This window comes from Harpia harpyja, chromosome 20, assembly GCF_026419915.1.
Source record: "Harpia harpyja isolate bHarHar1 chromosome 20, bHarHar1 primary haplotype, whole genome shotgun sequence".
Taxonomy (NCBI): Eukaryota; Metazoa; Chordata; class Aves; order Accipitriformes; family Accipitridae; genus Harpia; species Harpia harpyja.
Genome location: NC_068959.1, coordinates 792,837 through 812,368, shown reverse-complemented (window position 1 = coordinate 812,368; position 19,532 = coordinate 792,837). Strand labels below are relative to the sequence as shown.

The following is a 19,532-nucleotide window of genomic DNA, read 5'->3' as shown; positions in this document are numbered from 1 at the left end:
CATAAACAATGGTAACTGATAGGCTATTGAGCAATTCTTCAGTAATCCAAATTTTAGGTGAACAGACAGTTTTCTACTATGAACCGGGACAGAAATTATGAGGAGCCAACATAGCAACTGTTAAATTAATTAACCTTAGGCTAAATAGAAAAATAAATCTGGTAAATTTTTTTTCAGCCCTGGGCTCCATAGAAGTGGCAGAAGCTGCCTATAACCAGTTATGGAACTAACACTTTTTCTTGGAAATTCAAAGCACAAGGGGAAATATCATCCATATTCATCTCTGGTTGGAACTAGGTTTCGGTGTACCAGTGGCAGAACAAGACTAATGAGGAAAACCCATAGAAAAGCCTGCTTATTTGCATGTTACCTCTTTTCTTGTTCACTCAAACCCAAAGCTTCTTGCTCCTTTCTAAGCATCTATTACAGCAGCACAAACTTCAGCAGCTTTCTGTTTCCACTTCTCTCCTGGGAATGTTAATCTAATCAGCATGTGATAGCTGTACATCTGTGCTAGTATTTTACCTTTGATTCCTCTGTCCATCTTCATTAAGCGCCTGATAACTGTCTCTCTATTGTCTCCTTGCCTGATTTCAATTTTTGTAGAGAAGTGGCCATTAGATGGTTGAGGGTTCACCAAAAATACAGACACACCGGGCTGTAAGAAAGTTAATACAAACTTTAAAGGAGAATCCATATTTGTGATCCAAACCTCAGAGGAAACATGAAACTAAAACAAAGAAACATCTTCTATCACCAAATACTCTGGATAGATAAACTTCATTTAGAAACACTGACTGCCAGTGGCAGAACACAAGCACCCGCCCAGCTCTTTAAAACATAAGCCAGAGTATGCACAAGTTTTTAGGACATATTTAGGGAAATCCATGAAATTTTTACCATTGAAAAGTGCAGAGCTAGAAACATTCATACATGATACCACTGTTGTCGAGTTTCACTAATCTTACACATTACTCACTAATTCTTCCAAGACTCCATGACACAGCTGTAGGAATACTTTTGAAATGTTTTATTTTATGCAACTGAATGGAATTTATTAACCCGTTATAAATAACGGATAAACACAGGAAGTATTAAAAAACACTTCAGAATTCAGCAAACAAGTAATACAAAGTTTCACATGGAAATTTGTAATACTTTGAAACAAGTGTAATAAGCAACACTACAATTTCCAAATAACACTGGTGAAGTGAAGTTCAGCCATACTTGCAGAAGATCATCTCAATTCTTTATTTTTTGGCCTGTGTTTTAAGCAGAATACAATCTACTTTATCTAAACAGCAGTAGTCAAGGCATACGGCTGAAAGAAACAAATATAAGAGTATGCGAATGCTCAGGTCGCTTATTTTTAACAGTCTTCAGGTCAAATCATTAAATTGTGCTGACTGGAAGAGCCTTAAAGCTAAGGTACAATCCTAGTCACATTTAGGGTTCTATACAAACAAAGGCAAAATAAATCCAGTGTTCACATCAGATTAAAGTTTTTAAATGGCATATTTGCTTTTGTCTGGGTTTTTTTAAATTAAGTTTTCAGACTTCCAATATCTGAATTTCTGATTTTACCTCAGTTCTGAATATGGAAAATGGTTTTCCAGGACAGCAGTCTTCTTTTATTTTATCTTCTGCTTCAGAAGCAAACTTCACTTCAATGTGATCCAGCTGTAAAAAGAAAAAAGGGGGAGGAAGGAATAAACAGGAGTTTAATTGTTTTGGAGGGAACAACAGGAGTTACCAGGCCTATCAAAGAACTGTTCGCATAGTAAAGCAGAAAGTAAACATGCATTGACATAAGGCAACAATAGCACACCTAAAATCACAGACTATTGTTTGGAAGGGACCTCTGAGGGTCACCTACTCCCTGTCTGAAGTGGACTAGTGCCAACTAGTCAGCCTCCAAGGACAGAGATCCCCCCTAGACAGCCCAGTCTCTCCAGGTCGGCTGTTCCAAGGCTACACTGCTGCCCTCTCCTCATGTCCCATGTCCGCCTCACAAGTTGCAACTCCAGCAGTAACTCCTGGTTACTGTCCCTTGTTTGACTATCAGCCTACCACCAAGAAAGAGGTTGGCTTTATCACCTTTAACTCTCTTAAGTAGCGGAAGATTTCTCTGAGATCTTAGCCCACCTCCTTCAGCCTCTCGCTGTAGGTCATGCACTAGGGTGGGCTCCCCCCAGCCATCTTGATAGCCCTCTGCTCAACAGCCGCAAGTCCTCAAAGCCTTTTTAAACTGGGGGTGTGGAGTGGGGGAAGATGAGAAGGGGGCACAACACTGACACGTGGCCAAATTTGGGCTCAGCAGACCTGAGTGGAAAGGGATGACTTCCCTTGACTTGCCAAATCACATCCTATATAGGTAACGCCTTCTAATGTAGGTCTACAGGCAGCGTGGCTCGTTTGCAGTGACAGCACGTTCACATTATGTTTACGTTAATCTTGACAACCCCACAGTAACCCCCAAGTCCTTTGTAGCAGAGCTGATGGCCAGCCAGCACCAACTTATACAGAAATATGGGGTAATTCTGCCCTGGTACAGAACTTGACAACTCCTGTGAAACTTCAGGAGATTTGATAGCCCAGTTCTCAAGTTTTTCTAGATTCTCCCACATGAAAGATCCACTATTTAACTGCTCCATCCCCCAGTTCAGGGGGTTTTGCAGACTTACAGATATTTTAAAATAAAAGTTGTTGCTTGCTCTTGACTTCGCTCTGACGCGGGACAAGTCCAATAAAGCCACATTTGTTTCATACTGTACAGGTTACAAAATTAAGTTTTGCAATATATGTATATATTTTCTAATTCTTGAAACAGTTGCTTTTGGTTTTGCTTTTTGGGGGTTGGGGGGGTTGGTTTGGGTTTTTGGAGGTTGGTTGGTTGGTTGGTTGTTTTAAAAACAAAACCTGACTGAGCTGTCCCCTCATTAACATATTGCCTATTGAACTAAATTCTGGTTATCATATGAAGCAGTGTAACTCCTGCTAGACTGGTATCCATCTTGCTACATACCATAGTTTTAAAAGCCCTGCCCAGAACTTGCTCCTTGAAGAGGGCAAGGTAATCTGCTACAGTTAACATGCTATTGTAAGAGTCCAAGGATACAAGTCTAAGGACTCTGATCATTCTTGCTAGTAATGCCTTGAAACATGTCCTTCTCATTTCTTCTGCTGAAAAAAAATGTAAGATACCGGTTGGCTCAGATAAAAACATCTCTTCAAAAGCACCACTGGACTCCACTATCACAGATACCACCAGTCCTGCAGTAAAAACCACCTCTGTTTTGTGGGAACATGTTTGTATACTACACACCTACCACCATGTCTCATGCCTATATTTAACAGATTTATACACCTACATTTGACAAATTTAAACAGCAAGGTTGAAATACAGAAAGTTGATAAAAAACAATTACTTGAGCAACATACACTCAGAAGTTAATGTAAACAGGCTTAGAGCCTTAGGAAAGGCTGGTCCTCCAGCTATTCCAAAAAAAAAAAAAACCCAAGGAATAAATATGCCAACTATGTACCAACCTCCAGGGAATTTGTCAAATAGACAATATTCTCCATAAGCACTGCACGTTCATCAAATTCCAGTTCCAGATCAAGAACACGTGAACCATTCTTCTCAAGATTTTCCTTTCAGAGGAGGAAAAAAAAAGAAAAAAAAAAAGGCTTAAAACCCTCTAAATTGTGCAAGTAAAATGATGCTTCCAAATGGCAAACTGTCTACATTAGTCATGAAAAGAATAGGCTTTTAACTATGAGAGCTTTCTGCTGGCACAACATGCTAACGTAGGAGCAATAATTTTCTTGTAACAGGGTTTCTTCTACAGGGAGTTAGTGACACTGATGGGAGGAGTAAGAGCAATTAGAACACATTTTTAATATAAAATTGAAAAGGTGTTTGACATTCAGTTATTTATAATCCCCACTTAGTGTGCAGGTTGAGAATTTGCAAAATAAGTCAGCATTTCAGTGGTATTTCACAGCAGGAAATTCAGTCTTATGACCTAGTTTAAAATAAAAGGACAAGCATACAACAACTGGACATGTTCACAGCAGTCGTAAAACAAGTTCTCTGCAGGGAAATAACAACTACTTTATGTGTTAACATAAAAGTAACTTAATTAGTCCAGAAAGCCAACAGCAACAGTCACAAGAGACAAAGTATTAAAGGCAATATAAAAACCACGTGAATTTTTTTTTACTAAAACAGAACTTCCTCTTCGGAATTTAATCTGTCCCTTTCCTGCTTTCATATGCTGAGCCAGCTGTTTCCTTTGAAGCTGTGCTTTGTCAGACTCAGCATGGTTGTGGTTTCCTGGTTTCCTTGTCAGTTTAATGTGAAAGATTCCCTACATTAACACTGAATTGCTTCCCTTTGTAAATCACAAAGTTTCTTCAACATTTAAGCCCTCCTTTGACAAATAGGAAGCACAAGCAGAAATGCTCCTTGTACACTGGAATTGCTGAATAATTGGTTTCAGAGAAAAACATACTGATCTAGGGAGTCTGAGCTCAGATGTTTCTATGTCTTTATGTGAAATTCCTTACTGCTCTTTAAAAGTGGAAGGATCAATTACCAGGTAAGCCTCAGCATGCCAACCCATTCCCTGTGTGCACCAGGATCACTAACTATTGCCAGACTAAGGACATCAAAAAGTAGGGATGTTTCAGACCTAACACACTTGTAGGACTGAAAGCTTGTCTGACCTTTTTCAACTGTATCAGTTGATCTAACGCATCACTACATTTCTTTGCAAACTTATACAGGAAGCTTCACAGCTGCTTTGTGTGCTCTCTGTTCCTCTGAAGGCTTCTGAGCTACCATGAAAAGGAATAATTAGAGTAACCCTAAAGAGAGGGCAAAAGAGCACCTCCATTTATAAAATATGACAAAGCTTACAAATAGAAGACATTATTACATGCATTTTAAAAATCAAGCTAAAGTTTAAGAAGAAAAAGTAGTATTTTTACAGTCATTAAGATTTTTTCCATTACTAATCCATCTCAACTTCTACAGATCATGAGTGGAAGTCAAAAGGTTTTAAACCCTACTCTGCTTCCCATGGCCCCCCCTTTTTTTTTTATTTAAAATTTTGCTTATTCTTTGCTTCTTGGACTTACCTAGTTGCAGTATCGAATTTTTATCTGCAACAGCAAGCACAATAAAGTTTCTTTAAAAAAAAAAAGCAAGCCAAGATTTTCATAGGCTTGCATAACTCTGGGAAAATAATAATGAAATATCAGAATATTAGTGATAAAAACTAAGAATGATACACAAATTGTAATTCCATTCAGGGCTCAGAACAGTCCCTTTTTTCCTTCCTTTTATGTAGGCAATCAATTATCTCTAGGCTTGTTCTTAACTTCCAAATGTTAAGCATTTTTATGTCTCTAGAGCAACACCTTATTCTCATTTCAGCACGAAAAACTGGAAAAGTCAAATATGGTGAGTTTCAAATGTAGAAGAACCCACGTATATTTGAAGCACAGATTATACAGCCTGCAAAATACACAAGCCTCAACTAGACCATTAGCCCACCTGGGCTAATTTATGTAGAGACATTTTTATTAGATCTTTCTTCCAGCAACATCAAAGAACTTTATAAACAAAAACATGAAGATGCGAAATAAGCAAGGGCCAGGACTGAAGTCAAATGTTAGTAGGAGATCCAGGAATGAAATAAAGGAAACAACAATACCCATGCACCAAGTTACAGATTATCATTGCCTTTGAGCAACATGTTTCATTCACAAAAGCTTTTTCTATACAAGAACTGTCCCTCTGACACTTACTTACCTTAATCATGGCAACAAAAGGCATAACCTTCTTCATATACTTCTTCAGCTCTGGCAAGGTGTTAAGCTCACTGGCAATTACTTTATTATCTGGCAGTTGACCTCCACTGACCTAAACATTGATGCACATCCATTAAAAAGTATAAGTATCATTAAAAAAACCTTACCCTTTAATATCATATACCCTTTGTGCTTTCCCTTAAATACCAACTAGGTTTGTCACCATCATTGATTCCACATATAATTTTCTCATCCATTTGAAACATTTTAAAAGTAAAATTTTAAAACTTTGACCAAAAAAACCCAGATAACTACTGCCATTGAGGCGACTCAGTATTATTCTGCATTTTCTTTATTCTTTCTGGTGACTATGTATTAATATACTTAAATTTTCTACCAGAATGCATTTTAAATCCACATTTAAGCCTTATCACAAGCACATTTAAGCGCTAGTCTCCTGAATTGTTTGGGTTTTACATTCAGAATTTAGATATTTGCAACAATCCTGTTTAGTGCATCAGACCAAACAGCAGATTTTTAACACTGATGCAGAAAAAAGCGTATAGAATGCCCAAAGTTTAATACCCCAAAAACAAATTTCACATGAGGAATATTGCTTTATCTCAATACAAGTTGGAATAGTCATGGCTCTCTAATCTGTCAGCTACAATACTGATTTGTTCAAGCTGAGAAGGATGGTTCATCAAGATGCCAAAAGCCACTCTCATCAGTTTCCCCATGTCAGAAGAAGATTCTTCTGCTTTCAGAAAAGCTTATTTCTTCTACTTATGACTGATGTATTCCATTTCAATGCATTTCTTGTAACATCACTGAATGGCATACACCTATTTAAGGACCAAAACAATGCTTCTAAGCCCACTTGCATAGTAAGACAGCATTAATCTGTCAGTCAACAATGTTTCCTCAGAAATATACTTGGGAAGAAGAGCATTTTAAAAGCTAACCACTTACAAATGAAAAAAAAAATAACAGAACATGAGCCGCTTTTTACTCAAGATTGTCAAAAAACAATGAAATTATGCTGTCAAATCAATGACATTCCTTGGGACATTTCATTAAGCACCAAAATTTATTGGACAGTTTTAAAAGCATAAAGAAAATTAAAACTATCTTGCTTTATATTTAAATAATTCAGTAACAAATTACAGCTTATAAGCTTTTTATAGATAGAAAAAAAGAACCCACAAAAAAGCAGGTAAGCAGCCCAAAGAAACATGAAAGGATGACCACCTGATAGTGCTCGCGCAGAACTGATAAGGTGGTGTGCTGCCAAGGCGGGTAGTTCTTTGCCACATAGATGGTACAGTGAGAAGGCTTCTGGGGAGGTTCTTTAGTACTTTTCTAAGGAAACAATGAAAAAAATTAGGAAGGAGTCATGAGGCAATACAGAATCATCAAGTACGCACACTTAAAAAGATGACCTAGTACACTTCACCTTTCCTTTCACAGGTGCCATGTAGTTCTTGAGACGGAGTCGGAGGTCATGAGCTGCTTCCATGAGGTACTGAGAAGACCGAATTAATACCTCATCCACAGGACCTGCTATTGGCCACGAGGCTCTCATGATGGAATCGGGCTTTGAAGAAAAGAAGAAGTGACATGCGCTGAGATGAAAACACATTACTATCTGGTGGGTTTTCAATCCATTATAGCTTGACCGGAAACTGAAGTTTAGACAGTTTGAACCTCAAGGAGCACCCACCTGTAACTAGGTTGTAAAGGGGTAAGTATACAGCCAACAAGCACTTATTTGCAAGTGTGTTAAGGACTATAGATACAATTACACCTGCCATATAGCTACATAACTTCATCTACAAGCACGAGGCACTTAAAAAAAAACCCAACTAAGTTTAATGCATAAGTGTAGGAATATTGCATTATTTGGGTTAATTTTAGATCACCTCTTTGTGAGTAGACAACTGAAGTGACTTGTATTAAAGTTGCATATATCACCACAGTAACAGGCTAACTGTATGTTCACTGTCCTATGGACAATAAGCCATTATGGCTCTTCTTATTATAAGACATACATTTCTTCTACTTGCATATGAAATACATCCATAAGCCTGATAGAAGCCTTACTAAAAATCAGTAAAAAACTTAGATCCGAATCAAGTGACAAAGCTGAAACATTAGTACCTTTCCCAGCAGTGACCAGATGTGCTCACATAAGTGGGGACAGATAGGAGCCAACAGCAAAGTCTGAACTTCAATAAACTTAAACACCAGCTCTCTGTGCATTCCTTCTATCGCCAGCTCACGATATTTATCTTTCGCTGCCTGAAACACAGCCAATGCAACCATCACGAACACATTCCAACTGCCACGGAGAAACACTTAGAAGAAAACACACACAATCCTTTGCTCTAATATGCCTTTAGAATGTAAGCAGCTTAGAACTCAATAACGGATTATTACAAGAACTGTATTTTCCTGAAGCACCTGAGTGTGAATCTGTCGGTTGGCCATTTGATTTTTTGCATTAATATGGTATTTTAAAAAAGTGTTTATTGGCACAGACATGAAAGACAAAAGTATCCACAACTGTGTATCAGGTACTATCACCCTAAATAGCTTGCATAAAGTTACTAGTAAGTACTAAAAAAAAGGCAATGAATATGATCTATCATTATACACATAATTCAGCCTACTTAATCATATTCCTGAATACCATAAAGAAGCCACATAAAGAAGTCTCTGTAATTCATTAAGTGAAGTGGCATGGTTCAGCAGACATTCCGGAGACATGGTTTATGGTATATCAAAAAGCACTCTGCTTTCAAACAATTTTGTTGACGTATTATCTGGATTTCTTACAAAGAGTTCCTTATTACAAAGGAACTAAAGAAAGGAAACACTCTTTTTAGTAGTGTCTTTTTTTTAAGCAGTTTTTTGCCCATATTAGATATCAGGACTATTTGCAGCATCACAGTTGTCTTCCTCTGGACCTTTGTAAAATGACACAAGCAGACCTTCATAATCTCAGATTTATTCCATTAAAGTACTCTTGTTTCTTGGCACAATTCTGATTCCAATTCAGCTGTATAATTAAGGATCAGAGACATCAGGATCAAAAGAAATCCACAAAGTAACAAATACCAAGTGTTAGTTTCTTACACCTATAAAGAGACCTCCTACCTGAAATTCAAAGAAGCCAGTTTTCAGAGCTTCCTTAAACATCATCTTCTCATAATTTTGATCTGTCTTCACTATGCCTGCACTCATTTCACTAGGGAGGGAAGGGAAGTGAAAATATCAATATTGCATAGTCTACCCCACATAATGGCAACATTGTGTAAAACACTATCGGTGTCACCAGTGCAGCACGATCCCATAGCCTATTATGTAACGTGTTTTGTTTTATGGAATTCATTAATTTGTAGGAAAGAAAAATAACTACAGAGATGCTCCTTGCAAGAAAAAAAAAAAAATGGACCAAACTGTATTATTAGCCTTTTTACAGTACCTGGCAAAGACTCTGTCATTGAAGGTGTTGGCAGGACCACTTCTTAGACTGTCTCTGTTTGCAATCATCTCCTTTACCCACTCCACCCATGTGTAGAGACGAAGAATACCAGCATCTGCCATGGCTTCCACAAAGTTGGCATCTTCAACAGTGTCTCCAGCATCAGCCAAGGCTAAACGCATGCCTGAAAGAAACTGGATCAGCTAACATAGCTGGCATGCAATTATCTGGTAGACATAGATGCAGAAGGCATGGGAGTCAAAATGAATTACAACTAAGTTTTCATTAAGAGTTAATAAAATGTAAAGTAAATTTACAAACTGCCTGGCCAACTAGAAAGAGATGTCTCACAAAGGATGCACTTTACCCAGGAGAGGTACACTGCTCTCCTTGGGAAGGAAACCAGACAGACACCAAGAACCAGGAGACTACCAAAATCACTGTCCAAAAAACAATAGCATGTAAAAAAGAAACATCAGCATGCATGTATACACACCATTGCATCAACAGTATGTCTTATGTTTTGATCTCTTAAGCAAACATGGAAGAATGAAATAGGCACCCCTCTAGGAGGTCTCAACACCAGGAGCAGTTCTTGGTTGAAACAGGTGTTGTGCTAACATGCATTCCAATTTTCTAAACAGAGTTCAGCTTTTCAAACAAGAACAGGTGGTAAGCAGTAGATTTATTGCAATTCAGTACTCCAATAAACCCACCACTCCTTTGAGAGCAAAACACTAATTTTAGTCATTTTGGCATAATTGAAAGCCAGATGCAGGTCAGAACATACTTACCATCTGCAGAAAACTTGTCAACAGCTTGAGTTAGGGTAAGAAAGTTGCCTGTAGATTTGGACATCTGAAAAAAATAGAAGAGCCTTTATTTTCTCACACATCCATTTTGTTGTTGAATAAGCAAGACAGATGCAACAAGAGTTTGGGCAAACCATTGAGAAAGTATTTTCTCATGAATCATAGCAAAAACAATTTGCTAAATCTGAACTACGTCTCAGCAAAAGCAGACTAAACTTTGCAAGCACTCATCTAACTCCTGAATGTTGAACTTGTCTTGACACTTGCACACCTTGTTACTACTAAGGTCCATATACACCACAGCTACAAGGAAAAGGTAGCTGCCTTCTGCAACATTTGGGTTCCACCCCAGACTTGGTCAGGCTTTGAAAAATGGGAAAACCGGTACCAAAATTTAATTTCAGAAATTATCTAAAATAAACTTAAATACTACTTCAAAATTGGCGTTTTCAGCTTATCCTGCATTGGTTTTTCAAGGACTCTGGTGAGGTTTTTTTGCTTTATGTTAGACAGTCTCCAAGGCCTAATTCCTATGTTCGGGCACTTTTAATTAAATTCAGTTTCAGAACTTGCATACATTAGCAAGTTACTGGCACAAACTTCTTCCTCTCACTGCATCTACTCCAACGCTTAACAAAGCTAAAATTTAGTAAAAAAACTACCCTAAAATTTAACAGAAATGCACTGACATCTTTACTAAACTGGTGAAGCTATACAAGAGGTAACTTAAGAAAAGTGTTAGATAGACTTGGAGGAAAGGCAGGTCTTTACCTCTGATGAATGAAAAACTGGAGGGCACCAATGAAGAAAAATTTCACTATTTCCTCCTCTTAAATTCCAAGAAGGATTTTTCCAATCTGGCTGGCAAGTGCCTATTTTGACAACCACAAAAACCATCTCATACATGAAACCTCATTATACCTTTTCAGAATTGAGAAGGAGATGTCCATTTGCTCTCACAGCTACTGGCCATTTTTCTCTGTTTGAAGACAAGATACAAAGCATTTGTTAAAGTAAATACATTTTCTCTATTAAAAAAAAGAACAAACATTTTATGTTCCAGTTTGGGATGAACACCTTAGCTAGAATCTTCAAAAAATACCCAGGGGGTGTCTTAAAAAAATTAAGGAGTGTCTCTGAAGATGAAAAGAATTCCAATATAAGGGCTAGGGATTATCATTGCTGAAATACAAAGCAGGGAGCACTGCACCTACAATTATACTTCATTTACCCCATCTCCCTCTATTCAGCTACATTTAATTTAAAGGCCAGTGATTGGCATTGCCCAACAGCACTTGATAGACTTAGGTCCCACACATCTCTACCAAGAGAGGAAGGAGATATCAAATTCCCCGTAATCATCTTTACTGTACATCAGAAAACAGCTTTTCCTACATACAGTTTTATACAACTCTTAAACAGAGGTTCAAGAGAATGCAAACATAGTATCTTCATGCACAGAACTACATCTTTCTAAAAGCACCATGTGATCAGCAAAGATTCTCAACCTGTACTGCATAGTCCATGGGAATACATGTACACTGTTTTAATGATCCTCAAGAAGTAATTAAGAAAACTTAATGATAATAAAGTCACTTAAAACCCCAGTGCAGGAATACAATTCAACACTGGAAAATCCATAGGAGGATATATTTACAGAAGACATTTGACTTTTATAAGAGAGGCCAATGAAAGCTAAAGTTAAAATTTGTTCTCCACTTTCACACATTTGCTTTTTCATGTGGCTACCTAACTGAGCAATTCATGCCTCCATAGGCAGCTAAAACAAATGAAAAACAGCATCAAACACTGTAATTCCAACATCACCTGCATTTGGATTTAGCTGTAGATGCTGCTACGTAGTATTCTCTTCACTCCCAAAGGAGGAAAAAACCCTAAAGATACACCAACGCTGTTTCAGCATGTTTTTTTTTTTTTTTTTTTTTTTTTTACACATACCCTCTAAAGAAGCACCAAGCCAACATACTGTTTAGTTAGGACATATAAATCCTTAGGTTTGCTCTAAAGCTGATTGAAACTGCCAAGTCAATTACGCTACTTGCCGGAATTCCAGTGTTTAGAACAGACAGGATTTCAGCAAGTCAACTAAAGTCATATTATGCAGTTAGATTTCAGTTTTGCTTTAAATAATGTTTTAGAATGTGTATGTAAGAATCTTGCATCTTAAAATCTTTAAAGGATTCTAGAAAAAATAGGGGAAATAATGGTAAAGAGCCTTCTCAATAACTTCTACTATAGACAACTATAACAAAGCTGCAATATGAAAGAATAAATTTTCAACCTAATTCTGAATGTTGTACAGTCCAAAAAAGCCATTAGCAAATGTACCAGAACTACAAACTCTCCAGCTTTATCTCCTGCACGCCTGTTTTGCATTATCCAAACTTACCTTTGATCTGACCACATAGCCACATGATTATAGAGGTAGTACGACAGATGATTTGGAACAAGATCTTTGCCAGAAACTCTGAGATCCACAGGATACCAAAATTCAAACTCCTCCCTTAGCTTGTCCAACTTTTCTTTTGGAATCTCTGTTTTAGGAAACGGAGCTGCCTTGAAGAAGATGTAATCCCAAACTTCTTTGCTCATTTGATGTGCTCTGCACAGAATTAGTCCCATATTGAGACGTCAATGAAAGTTCCTCTTACACTCTACAGCATTTTGTATAAGACAGCTTAAAACTGTTGATTCATTCTTACAACATGCTCCATTTGATAAGCACAGCAAATATGGACAAAGAGCATACAGGTACTTTGTCTAAGATCAGATGAGTGAGTCCAACATCAGAAACAAAATCAGAACTCAGAACTGCTCAAGCCATGCCCTGCTTAAACTGCCCTTTGCTATTTCCCAATAAAGCATGAAGACTCCCGTAAAGAAAAAGTAATCTTGACTGTCCTGGAAACCTGTTCATTTCTTTTCCAAATGCCACCCCCCCACACCCACAGCACCACTTGTGACCTTAACTGAATACTGAAAACCTATTACTAGTATATAAGTTTCCCTGCCCTCCCTTGCACTGGGTCATAGAGCCATTCCTTCTGGCTTCCATGAAAGTAAAAGAGCAGGGGTACAAGGAAATTGCTGTACAATTCAAAGTCACCTCCTACATGGAAAAACTAGTGGTCTTTTCCCACTTTGAATGGAATTAATCCATTCAAAATTAACATTTACTGTAAGACACTTTTTACCAATTACTAGAGGTAAAATCCACAATTTTGAATGAAAACACTGATGAGATGCAACTCAGACCCACTGTTCTGCAGCCAATGGCCTGCATGAAAAAAAAATATCCTTGTTTCTACAGAGATTTTTATTCCTAGCTCCCTAAAATTTCACTGGAGTCTACCAGATACTACCTGCACACATTTCAAATTAAATAATTTCAAATCAAAGTTTACTATTTGTTAACATCTACTAAGGTGCTTTGGCCTGTATTACGCAGAGAGGAAAAGCATTCTGGATCCAAAGTACCTCTAGTACATATTAAACAACTAGTTCAAATGACAGTCGATACCACCAGTCTAGAATAAAGTCTTACATGTACCAGTTTATTGTTTTAGTTCTGGTAGTTACTGTTCTATGCTTTAAATTACTGTGGTGTGCTGTGACTTAGCTTCCCTGTTTGGTGTCAAAGATCATTGTAACCAAATGGTGACTGATGTGATGCACCATAAATCCCCTTTTACTTTACCACACAGAGTAAGTCTTAGTAAAAAGTGTTTGCTAACACTACAAGAAATATGTTACCTACTCACGTAAGAGTACACTCTAATTGTATGTACTTAATTACATCAAATCTATAATTCAGTGCTCAGGATGCTCACTTCGAAGTTTGTTTCCAGACAGGACTGGTATGTAGGTAGGCTCTCTATAATTAGAGAGGTTTGAGCCAAAAATGAAAGCCTTGCCAAGTCTTTCAGAACTATTTCTGTTTGTGTTCTGGTTTTGGCTGGGATAGAGTTAATTTTCTTTCTAGTAACTGGTATGGTGTTATGTTTGGATTTAGTATGAGAATAATGTTGATAACACACTGATGTTTTCAGTTGTTGCTAAGCAGTGTTTATGCTAAGTGAAGAATTTTTCAGCTTCTCATGCCAAGCCAGCAAGAAGGCTAGAGGGGCACAAGAAGTTGGGAGGGGACACAGCCAGAGCAGCTGACTCAAACTGGCCAAAGAGATATTCCATACCATGTGACATCATGCCCAGTATATAAACTGGGAGGAGTTGGCCCGGGGGTGGGGATTGCTGCTTGGGAACCAACTGGGCATCAGTTGGTGAGTGGTGAGCAATTGCATTGTGCATCACTTGTTTTGTACATTCCAATTCTTTTATTATTATTGTCATTTTACTATTGTTATTATTATCATTATTATTTTCTTCCTTTCTGTCCTATTAAACTGTTCTTAACTCAACCCACGAGTTTTACTCCCCCTCCCCCCCCCGATTCTCTCCCCCATCCCACCGGGTGGGGGGGGAAGTGAACAAGCGGCTGCATGGTGCTTAGTTGCTGACTGGGGTTAAACCACAACAGTTTGTAAGAATCTTTACTTTGGAAATGTTTTTCAGATTAGTTATAGCATCGAAAAAGGTAAGTTCCAGTTCCTGTGTGTAAACTACTCCAGAAAATAGTTCATAAAACATGCAGAATTAAAGCATAAGATTCAAGGCAAGATTGGAAGTGTTTTAGTACAACTCATCTGGAATTGAAAAATCTCATCTCTCTGATCTCTGTCACTGAAAGTCCACCACCACTCCAACCAAGAGGTCACAGAGCAGTCTTCAGAGGTATTTTAGTACAAATGCCTTCTGCCTCTTACTTTGAAGGCTTCCATATATGAGCTGTGCATAAAGGACGGTTCTAAGCTTCTAAGAGAGTTACAAACTTTTAATACAGTGACAAAAACTAAGGGCTAATCATGCTCACTTTATAGTTGCAAAGCAGTCTCAATAAGCAGAGACTTCAGCAGCCACTGAAACGAACCACTCAAAAACACCTGGCAAGGACCATTTCAAGGCAAGTCAAACAACTATTAAAAAAGGTAATATAACTCTGCATACAGTTCTGCTTTCAGGGACATTCCTCCTCTCTCTCTGGCCACCATACTCCTTTCTCTTTTCTTATTTCCCTTCTGCAGATTTGCTGTAACTTAGCTAACAGCAGGTAAAGTTTTAACAATGATGCTTTTTAAAAACAAAAGCAAAGAATCAGCCTCCTTGGCAAGTCTTTGTCAAGAACAATTCAGGAGATAAGCACACCCAATTAAACAAGAAAACTTAATGATTCACTCTCCCTACCCAATGCCTAGAGGAGATTCTCCTTGGCCCCTCAGGTTACCTCCCTGTAACAGATGGGCCACTGTGTAATAGGCCATGTAGATAGTTGAGTCAGAGAGAGACTCTATCAGCCACTGCTCATCCCAAGGTAACCGGGTACCTAGAAGAGATGGAAGCCAGGTATCAGATGCAGTCACTATCATGCCTACTAACAAGCATGGCACTCAAGCATACATAAGCAGTTTATGACTTTCAGTGGAACATATATATATACACACACACATATATACACACAAGTACTCATGCTTATGCTTTTAAGAATCCTGTTTTTAAAAATTCAACTTGGGCATTTTACTAAAGAGAAAATACTTGCTATTTTTGTAGTCAGCTTCTTAACACAACTGTCAAACAAATTTCAGCTCATGATCATTTGCTGTGTATTATAATGAAGTTATAACAGCTGTCCCATGTCATAGGCTACATAAAATGAAGGCTAGCCAGAATTTAAGAACACCCAAGAAACGGTATTAGTTCCTTCTTCTGAGGTCCCTTGCAAATCAATGGCCCAGGCAAAAAGCTACAAGAGATGCTGCACAGAATCACTGTAGTAACGCAAAAATAAAATTACCCCTGGCCACATGCATTTTCAAGAAACTGTGCCTTCTCTGGGATGCTGGGTCAAAATGCAAGTTGGCTAAATCTGTTCTACACTTACCTATGCCATTTTGGATTCTAGATAGCACTTAAGCCTTCCAAACGAAGTGATGAGTACCATCCTCATGAAGCACTGAGTGAGAAAAGGAGTGTTTTGCCTACCTAAGCCATACGTCCTGGAGCATGCATGCTCTTGTAGCCAGCCTAGAGCAGCTTCAAAATTTCTCCTAGTCTCTTCACAAAACCTGTAAGAAATAAGCTATTACTCCTCTCAGCCCTTAGACCACCACCACCAGTAGCAAACGATCACTCCCCTTTACATCCGCTTTTATAACTTACGTTTCTAGAAGTTTCAAGCACTCTGATGCCTGTTTCTTCCAGTTCAATTCACCATAATCTAAATACCTACAGTCAGGAAAAGTTTATTGTAATAAAGCAATCCACAAGTAGGATACAATTTGGCAGTAACTTTACAACTACAGCTTTACTTCCCTTACCACTGATCACAAAGAGCCACGACACATTCATCAGCAGACCTCGATATAACTTGTTTCTCAGGTTCCATATAAATCATGGCTTCATCCTAAGAGTGGATAGGGCAATAAAAGCTAAGATTTAAGTATTTAGCAAAGTCTTGAAAATCCTCACATCTTACTAAAAATCATCCTCTCTGTTCTAATCTGTTTTACAGCTTTTATTGCATGGCTTTCATCACTGCACAGGCTCTCTGCCTCAGTATTCACTTTAGTAAAATGAGGGCAACAATTGACTATGTACTTCTCTGAGGTATCAGTTCACATAATTTTGTAAAGAATGTCTCCGTGCATGACAAAAAGGCGGACAGAAGCACAAAATATTACTCATTGACTATGCCCCTAGTGATTAAAACAGCTACTAGAAAACCCTGGGGGACAGAGGGAGTAGGGAAGGTAAAGAAAAATAGAACAATGAGCTTTAATTCTACCTTTACAAACCACATATTCTGATGCAGGATGAAGCATTATATTACAAGCTGAACATAACAATGCTGCAACAACAAGGGAATATTGACTAAATAACTGAAGCTTCTCCCACACTTCCAGTCCTCATCAGGAAAATCTTATTAGAGAGATGACATGATCATTGTTCACTTACTACTCTTCCCTCTCTGCATGATGAGCCCCACAAATGGGGTGTTTGCACATCACAGATATCCTTTATTGGCAGGCTTGAAAAAGACTGACAATTCAGATCCTACACTTTCAGTATCTTCCCAACCATATCAAAGATTAAATCAGACCACCAGAATATTTCCTAGACAAGGTGATGGGATGAAGCAGGGAATAAGAGGTCTCTAAAGTTATTCATCCCACTTTGTCCAAGAACACAAGGTTCTTCTTTTAGCAGTATTTCGTACTCTGTAGTGATCCGAAGCACCACTAAGAGGACTGCAGAACCAAAACAGAAAGGCTTCTTTAGCAACTCAGCTACTGTGAAAAGGACAAAATGGATCACTTAGAAGAAGCTGTGTGCATACTACCACATACATTATCCACCATCATCTTCTGAATAAGTTTCTTGACATCTTGAACTTTTTGTCCTTTGAATCCATCCACCAACATTACCTGTAAAAGATGGGTCACAGGAGTTGATTTTTTTTTTTTTAAATTAACGAGAAATAAGTGCAATAGCTGTTTAGATCAACATAAAGAAGTAGCAGTTACTGCAATCTTTGACATGCAAAAAATAGGAATAAAGGGTTTTTTTCATTAAATACAGTCATCTTTACCCAAAATGAGTTTGTATACATGTCAGCATGCATATAGGCAATCGAACACAGACAGAAATAAACATTTTTGCCAGCTTACAAGAAAATAGCTGAGGAATACATCACAGTAAGCCACCACACAAGTAAAGACAGGAGAAACAAACAAAAAAAAGAACCCACCACCACCCAAAAAACCCATACCAATACATTGTTCTCTTCATATCAGTTTCCAAATCAATACTTGTAACAAAATTGATCAACTCCCCAGAAGGTGATCACTTGCTAGGAAATCAGATTACAAATCTCAGTTTGCAGTCATACGTTCCTCCATTCTCTTTCAATTCTACACAACTCCTCCAACTGCAGAACCTGCCTGCAGGAGAAATCTAAACAAAAAAAACCCTCCCTCTTCTTGCAGTCTTTTTTTTATTCTCTATCCACTTTTTTTCCTCCTAATCAAACTCAGCAAGATAACACTCATGAAAATCTTTTATTACTTACTCCCTCATAAAATCCTTTCAGGTACACTCTCTCCTTGGCCTCAGCAAGCTTCTCTCTGTCATTCTGGCTCTGGATTTTAAGCTCATCACAGACTAATGGAGCACAAAGGTTGCCATAGCCTGGAATTTCAATGATGGGCACCTGAGAATTAAGAAAACAGCATCAGATATTCAGTTCAAATTATCTCAATGTCATAAAATCTACACAAAGATTTGTTTCCCAGATTTCACAAGTTTCACTAGAAGTGATGCATTGAACAAAACAGAAACAAGTATATTTTGCTTGGTTTGCAGTCCCTAGGCTGATACAGGAGTTTGAACCAGAGATTATGAAGGGGAAAAAAGGCAGTGACTACTAGTTACCTGAAAGTGTTTGTGGTGCATGGTATCTTGGCCAAAAGCAGTATTAACCGAAGAACCCTTATGGCAGCAGAAGCAGGTGCTAGGGCTATGTCAAACTTCTTTCTACTGCATCGTGCTACTCTGTCTGTAAATTTGCAGCATCTAATACTAATCAGGTTACGAAGTATTGTTGCAATTCCACTCATCAAATCAAAAATCCCTGGCAGTCCCCAGCGTGACTCCTGATCTGCCCTCCTACAAGCAATAACCTGGTTTTGTCTCCTGACATGACACCAGTACCAAGTTGTACCATTACCAAAGCTAGCGCGTGGAAGCAAGGGTAGTGCAGAATATTGGGATGGCTTTACCTGTAACCTATGTTTTTCTAATGAAAATTGATTCAGCCATGAGTCTGCATTAATAGTAAAGGACTTTAACTCTTTGCATAGAACAGATAGAATAATCATCTGGCCATTAAGGCTGTAAGTTTTAATCAACCAACAGGTTATCAGTATAATGATGCAACCCATTCTCCAAAACAGCAATTCCCACAAAAATTAATACTTTCCTTTATCTCTGAAGTATAGCATAGAATAACAAATCTTGGTTGCAACCCCTAACAGGCCAAATATTACAACTACAACAAAACATGCAAACTTTAAACTTTTCAGTTCTTTCAGCTGAGGACTTTAAATAGAAATTCTGGAAAAGGCAAGCACAGTTCTTGGTACATTTCTCATCCATTAGTACAAAGTCATGTGTACTGCAGATGGACACATTTGGGTGTACTTACTGGTTCAAACGGCAGGACCATTTCATCTTTGATGCCATACTTCACTCTCAAAGCCTTTGAAAGTTAGAAAAAAAAA

General features: G+C 38.1%; 1 protein-coding gene across 1 annotated transcript in view; it reads right to left on the bottom strand.

Annotated features, from left to right (window-relative positions):
• The window catches only part of LARS1 (leucyl-tRNA synthetase 1), a 34,168-nt gene that overhangs the window by 2,409 nt on the left and 12,227 nt on the right, over positions 1 to 19,532 (bottom strand). Inside the window, exons 13-31 of the mRNA XM_052816591.1 lie at positions 19,457 to 19,510; positions 18,323 to 18,463; positions 17,601 to 17,678; positions 16,572 to 16,657; positions 16,414 to 16,479; positions 16,237 to 16,319; positions 15,442 to 15,580; positions 12,530 to 12,742; positions 11,041 to 11,098; positions 10,102 to 10,165; positions 9,308 to 9,491; positions 8,980 to 9,070; positions 7,981 to 8,121; positions 7,277 to 7,417; positions 7,072 to 7,182; positions 5,822 to 5,932; positions 3,550 to 3,654; positions 1,585 to 1,680; positions 526 to 658 (exon numbers count right to left, since the gene is read on the bottom strand). Coding sequence (XP_052672551.1) covers positions 526 to 658; positions 1,585 to 1,680; positions 3,550 to 3,654; positions 5,822 to 5,932; positions 7,072 to 7,182; positions 7,277 to 7,417; positions 7,981 to 8,121; positions 8,980 to 9,070; positions 9,308 to 9,491; positions 10,102 to 10,165; positions 11,041 to 11,098; positions 12,530 to 12,742; positions 15,442 to 15,580; positions 16,237 to 16,319; positions 16,414 to 16,479; positions 16,572 to 16,657; positions 17,601 to 17,678; positions 18,323 to 18,463; positions 19,457 to 19,510 — 2,095 coding nt within the window. The remainder of the gene's footprint in view (positions 1 to 525; positions 659 to 1,584; positions 1,681 to 3,549; positions 3,655 to 5,821; positions 5,933 to 7,071; positions 7,183 to 7,276; positions 7,418 to 7,980; positions 8,122 to 8,979; positions 9,071 to 9,307; positions 9,492 to 10,101; positions 10,166 to 11,040; positions 11,099 to 12,529; positions 12,743 to 15,441; positions 15,581 to 16,236; positions 16,320 to 16,413; positions 16,480 to 16,571; positions 16,658 to 17,600; positions 17,679 to 18,322; positions 18,464 to 19,456; positions 19,511 to 19,532) is intronic.